At 55.1% G+C, this 6,000-nt stretch overlaps 2 protein-coding genes across 3 annotated transcripts in view; both read right to left on the reverse strand.

The window, feature by feature from the left end:
- The window catches only part of AP3B2 (adaptor related protein complex 3 subunit beta 2), a 36,804-nt gene extending 34,873 nt beyond the window's left edge, over positions 1-1,931 (reverse strand). Inside the window, exon 1 of the mRNA XM_065906332.1 lies at positions 1,819-1,931. Within this exon, the coding sequence (XP_065762404.1) occupies positions 1,819-1,931 (113 nt within the window). The remainder of the gene's footprint in view (positions 1-1,818) is intronic.
- Positions 1,932-2,012: 81 nt separating this feature from the next.
- On the reverse strand, positions 2,013-4,569 carry LOC136147488 (uncharacterized). 2 transcript variants are annotated; one of them, XM_065906897.1, is made up of 3 exons: positions 4,171-4,569; positions 3,628-3,917; positions 2,013-2,719 (listed from the first exon to the last, which is right to left on the reverse strand). In XM_065906897.1, the coding sequence occupies exons 1-3, from the start codon at positions 4,448-4,450 to the stop codon at positions 2,687-2,689; spliced, it is 603 nt and encodes a 200-aa protein (XP_065762969.1). In that variant the 5' UTR covers positions 4,451-4,569; the 3' UTR covers positions 2,013-2,686. The 2 variants fall into 2 exon arrangements, with proteins under 2 accessions (XP_065762969.1, XP_065762967.1); XM_065906895.1 differs by lacking the exon at positions 2,013-2,719 and having other exon boundaries at positions 3,508-3,917.
- Positions 4,570-6,000: the final 1,431 nt, after the last annotated feature.

Raw genomic sequence — 6,000 nt, forward strand, 5'->3', positions numbered from 1 at the left:
TCTCAGGGGTGGAGGTGGGGAGTGGAGCAGGAAGAGGTAGACCTGCTCTTTGTCAAACCAGTGGGCATGATTTCTTTCCTTGTTTGAATTGACCTCAGAGGGCATTGACACTGCTGATGGCTTCCTTCTTGAAACAACATTTTATTTTTCCTCCTGCCTTTGGTTTACTTTTTCTCAGTTATTTTGAAACACTTTCCCCCTGCTCTCTGGTCACTCTTATTCCATGTCTTCAGGGTTCTTACTTGTGCTTTGTCTGAATTCATTTTATAAATGCTCCCTAGGTTATCTGGCTATCTTCACTTTCTTCTGTGGCTTTGATGGATGGATACGCACCTGTGTGTGTGTGTGTGTGTGTGTGTGTGTGTATACTAATCTCTTGGAATCCAAATTCTAATATCCAGCTACCTACTGGATTGTACCTCAGAGTTTACAATCTCAGCATCTCAAAAGCCAGGCTCAACATAATCTCCACAAATTTGCTTGTAATATCTTTATTTCCACTTACCCTGTCTGGCACCACCACATATCTAATACAAGAACTAGTAACCTGAGATTATCCTCATCTTCTCCCAGCCCCTATTACCTTCCCCCCAGGAAATCATCAAGTCTGTAGCTTCTACCATCTCAAGAGGCCCCCAAGTCCTGGGCATCACCCATAATCTAGGCCACCAACACACCCACCTCTCCAACTTTAACACCCCTTCACCTGTCTTCTGCTGAATCCAGCACACCTCCGATCTCTTCTTCACAATTCCGCCTGGGACCCTTCTAAAATGCAAATCTGCTATTGCCTGCTTAGAAAGCTTCAGTGGTCCTGTGCCCCCCTCCCTCCACCTTGGCATCTCTCTACCTTCAGTTCTGGCCATTCCAGTGGCTTGGACAGAGATTCTGGCCACACCGTATTAGCACCTACAAAACCTGTGATCTGGCTCTCCTTCACCTCCACACCTTGCCTAAACCTCTTTGTTCTGCCTGAAACATCCTTGGCTCTCCCCCACTCCCTTCTCTCCAGGTTCAGGGACCAGCTCCTCTCACCCCTCTGAGAGCCCCACCACACTGCACTGTCACAGCCTCTTCCCTGTACCAACTTCTAGAGGGGTTTGAGGACTCAAGACTGTTCACGGCGGCATCCACACTGACTAGGATGAGACTCGAAACAGCAGGCCCTTAACAACGCTTGTTTCAGAATTTACAAATAAACAAATGAACGATGGACTGAGCCAAAGGTGGAAGGGAAAGGTAGGAAGTTAAGAAAGGGTTGAATCATAGGGGCAACGTGGGCAGCAGGAGTGGGAGCTCCAGATGCGAGATGGGGATGAGGAGAGGGGGACCAGAATGAGGGGAAATGGATTTGTAGGAGCGGCCAGGCCTGGGAGCTCCTGAGTCTATCAATTCCGGGACGGGCCTTCCAGGACAGGCCTCCAGGCTCAAGCTCGCAGATCTGACCCCTCCCCCGCGTTCTTCCGGAGTCAATTCGCCACAAGCGAAAAAAGGCGGAGACCCTGTAATCCAAGCCCACAAACAGGAGAAACACCTGGGGCGGGAGGATTGGTCTCTCAGAAACGGAGCTGGCCGGCCCATCCCCCACCACCCTCCGCCCTCACCCTCACGGGTCCCAGGCCGGCCCCTCGCGGGGCGGGGAGCGAAGCGGGGACAGGGGTCACCGAGGGTCTGTGTCCACGGCGGGAGGGGGCCGTGCAGGATTCCGGTCCGCGCCACCCGGGCCGCCGCGGACGGGCCTGGGCGCTGTCCATGGTACCGCAGCGCGTGTTCCCGGGCCGGGCCGGGCCCAGCCTCCCTCTCGCCCGGCTCCCTCACCGCTTGTAGTCGGAGGAGAAAATGCCGCCGCTCGCCGGGTCGTGGCCATACTCGGGCTCCCCGGGGCCGGCAGAGCCGCCTTTGTCTTCGTTGTAGGCTGGGGCGGCCGACATAGGGCAGCAGGGCAGAGGGCTTCGCTGGGGAGGACGCGGCGCCGCCGGGATGCGGCAGGGACCGAGGAGGAGCACGCAGGCAGTGCAGGCGAAGTCGGCGGCGCTGCCGGGGCTCCGCAGAGGCCGCAATCTGCGGCGGCGGAGGCAGCGGCGCGCGGATTTATCAATCAGGGCCGAGCGCGTGGTAGATCTTAAAGGCACAGGCTCCGGCGGAGCGGAGGGCGTGTCCGCGGAGGGAGCAGGAGGGGCGGTGCAGCAAAGCCTGGCCCCGCCCCGATGCCTCGGAAATCCCTCCACCCCCCAGTACGAAAGGTTCCAGCCTTTAAAGTTATCCTGCACCTCCAGGTCTGGGGGTGGGGAGGTGGGGTGCGGGGTTGGGGTGGAGTTGCTGGCCTGAAGTTGGGACAGCCGTCTGGAGATGCAGAACGCCAACGCCATTACTCACCCCTGACCACCTCGTCTCGGTGGGACGGTCTCTTGGAGGTTCACTCATGCCAGATACTTCGCGGATTCTCACCCACGCTGTGGAAAGAAAGGCTGGGTCTTGGGAGAGGGGCGGGTAAAAGACAACTGTGCACGACAGCTTCCTAGAGATGATGGAATTTAAGGAACTTTGGTCCAAGAGCGCCGAGGATGAAGATGTACAGAGATGCGGACTGAATAGAGGGAATGGTGAACCTCGAATTTGGCTTCGGAAAATAGTTTAATGATCATTTCTGAAGCCCCTTGCCCACCAGGAGTGCCTGAGGTCACAGCTAGTCCACGGTCAAGTCCACATCCACGGAAACCTAGGAAAGAAGGGGAAGGGAGGAGGTTGGGTTCGGGTATGGTGTGACTGCCAGGACTTTTGGATCCTATGAGGCCTCCAGCTCCTCCCCCTAGGTTCAAGGTACCTCCAGAGAAGGCAGCCTGGATCTAGAGAGAAAGTAGTGATTGGGCTGGGGGAAGGGGGTGGGTTCCAGTAGAATTAGGGCATCAAGTTGAGTGGGTGGGGTGAGGGTGGGGGGTTGGTCTTTTGCCTGGGCTTCCGTGGTGGCTCAGACGGTAAAGAATCTGCCTGTAATGCAGAGACCTGGCTTCGATCTTGGGTCAGGAAGATCCCCCGGAGAAGGGAATGGCAACCTACTCCGGTATTCTTGCCTGGAGACTCCCATGGACAGAGGAGCCTGGTGGGCTACAGAGTCCGACAGGACTGAGAAAGAGTCCGACAGAACTGACTGCATTTCACTGCATTTCACTTTTCGGGAGGTGAGGCCTGGATTCGGAATGTGGAAGGGGCCATAGGACTGAGTCTTGATCTGTAGGATACCGGTGTCTCCAGAACCAGAATTGGAGGGTCTCGGTGGAAATGGAGGACCAGAAGGGTAGGGCTTGGCTTCTTAGGTAGGTTCCATTGGAGAATGGGAATGGGGGTTGACCAGGACCACCGTAGCACCTGGCCGAAGGAGGCTGAAGTTAATAGATGTGCCTGTCATCTGTGAGATGGGATCTTTCTGGAGTGGGCCCAAAAGAGTTTCTGAGGAGTAGAACCTTGATGAATTAGCAGGCCTAGTTTGCTTGTGGGGGCTTTGGTTATGCCAGAGTAAAGTAGATCTCCATTTTGAGTAACGCAGCCTGGGTGGGGAGAGAGGGCCTAAACTGTCCAGAAGCTCATAGTTTAGCTGCAGTTGTATGTGGGTAACTGAGCCGTGCTCACCGAAGTCATCGGACTCCGGACTACTTGTACGGGGTCCAGGTTGGGCTCTGGACCCAGCAGTTGCAGAGCAAAGTGCACGCAGTTGCTGCATGTGGGGTGGTAGGGAGGCGGGTCGGCGTCCATGGCTTCGCGCACTCGGCGCTCCAGCGCTACGCGGTCAATGCCACTGCGTCTACGGAGCACCCGCCAAAGCAAGCGGGAGCGCTGCATCGGGCGCTGCCCTTGTTTGGATACAACACCTTCACAGGAGCCGAGAAACAGGTTCGGCATTTGGCCACGAGGGTTCTTGCCTGCAAGGATCACGGGTCAAGTGCAATCAGAGCTGGGTTCGGTCCTGTGACTCCAGCCCCAAGCTCCCGCCCACACCCCCATCTCCCAGGATTGCGCGGCCCAGAGCCCCATGCCCTGGATGCCCAAGGACTTCTTTCGGAGACCTGCGCCACGCGCTGGGGGGTGGCAGCCTTCGTCCCTGTGAGGCCCACCCACTGGTGGAGCGGGCTTGATGGGCAGCCTCTGTTACAAGCCCAAGGCCTGTCCTCTCACCCTCAAAGTGGATGATCTCTCCGTGGCCGCAATACACACCAACGTGGGCCCCGCACCAGCGTCCAGTGGGGGACATCAGCCTGAATAGGAAGAGGTCTCCTGGCTCAGGTTCACTGCCCTCCAACTCCACAGCCTCGAAGTGCTGACCCAGGAAAGCCTCAGAGATGAAAAACTTAATGGTGCTGACTGCCCCTGTCATGGCCTGGGAGGAAAAATGGACCAGACCACAGGGAGACTGCAGGCCGGGATGAAAGAGAAGTTGGTTACTTCTACTGTTCATTGTGTCAGATGGGCCACCCAGGGCTCAAGGAGACCTGGCTTGAGGGTAAGCCCCGGGTGAAGGTCTTGCCTACCCCACACCTGCCTCCCTGTGCTGAGGAACTTCAGAGGCCTGGGCATCGTGAGTGAGTTCAGCCCTGAGCCAGCCTTCAACTTCCAGCCATTGAGAACTCCTGAACTGTTTTCATCTCATCTTAAATCCCAGCCTTGCCCTATCCCCACCCCTATCCCCAACGCCCATCCCCTCATCAAGATCCCCTTTCCCACTCATCTCCTATATTTCCACTCCCTGGAGGCAACACAAGGAACATGCCTACCTGAGATGAGCTGAAGTCCTAAAGAAACAGAAACAGAAACCCAGGTGAGATCTGGACCCAAGACAGGCATTTCCTCCCAAGTCTGGGAGAGAAAGTCCCCTCCACAGCCTCAGTCATCAACATCTACTAAGCAGCTACTCATCTGATGCTTAATACAGTCCCACAAGGTGGGCACAGTATCTGTATTTTCAGGATTAAAAAAAAAAAGACAAAACACAGGTTCACATTCATCTGTCAGACATTTAGGTGGTTTCCACATCCTGGCTACACTATCATGTGTAAAACAGAAAGCTAGTGGGAACCTGCTATAAAACACAGGAAGATCAGTTCAGTGCTCTGTGATGACTTAGAAGGGTAGGGTGGGGAGGGGGTAGGGGGCAGTGAAGTCAAGAGGGAGGGGATATATGTATATTTATAGCTGATTCACTTCACTGTACAGCAGAAGCTAACACATTGTAAAGCAATTATATTCCAATTAAAAAAAAAAACAGGTTCACATGTTATATGTTGCTGGAGTGCACACAGCTTAATGTAGGTCTGCTTCTTGTGCCCTTCGACCTAAACATCAGTCACCTGGTACCTTCTTTTTCTCTATGTGGAAGGGAGCAGTACCTTCAGAGCAGGCTTCTCCTATCTTTACTGGGAACAAAGGGCTTTGGGGACTTGGGAGGATAGCCTGCTGAAATTGAGCCTGGGCTTTGGTCTCAGAGAGAGCCTGGAAAAGGAGGTGAAAGCAGGGCCGGCCCTTCCTGTCCGGGACCCTCCCCTTCGCCCCTGGCCCCACTCCATAGTCTCCCTCTCCTCTGTGTATTACAGAGCGAATCTCATTTTCCCGAACTGGGAGCTGTGAAAGACTCAGGGGACCAACTCGTCGCAGTTTGTGTGGGGCTTTGCAGGTTCTAAAATCGAAAACCCAGCATCCCAGGAACCCAGGAAAACTTGGGACGACTGGTGACCTTGGGCTCCTCTCTCCCTGCTCTCTTGACCTCAGAAGACCACAGGGAGGACCCAGTCATGTGAACAACTCTTTGGTCACACTCTCCTGCAATCCACCAGCAGCCTCTCTTGCTTCCCACTCCCCCCATACCCATCAGGCCAAGCAGAGATCATAGCTGTGGGCGAGAGTTGGACTGTCCTGGCCCCTGCTAGGGCAGCAGGAATCCGACCTGGAGAAAAGGTAAGACAGACAAGCTGAGGACTTCTGCTTCAGTCACCTGGGATGTGAAGCTCATCT

Source organism: Muntiacus reevesi, chromosome 15 (assembly GCF_963930625.1).
Source record: "Muntiacus reevesi chromosome 15, mMunRee1.1, whole genome shotgun sequence".
Taxonomy (NCBI): domain Eukaryota; kingdom Metazoa; phylum Chordata; class Mammalia; order Artiodactyla; family Cervidae; genus Muntiacus; species Muntiacus reevesi.

Coding starts and splice junctions, on each gene's coding strand:
- LOC136147488 (XM_065906895.1), bottom strand. CDS start 4,450: ATGAACAGTAGAAGTAACCAACTTCTCTTTCATCCCGGCCTGCAGTCT. Junction 3,918..4,170: donor AGAGATCATCCACTTTGAGG/GTGAGAGGACAG, acceptor TGATCCTTGCAG/GCAAGAACCCTCGTGGCCAA.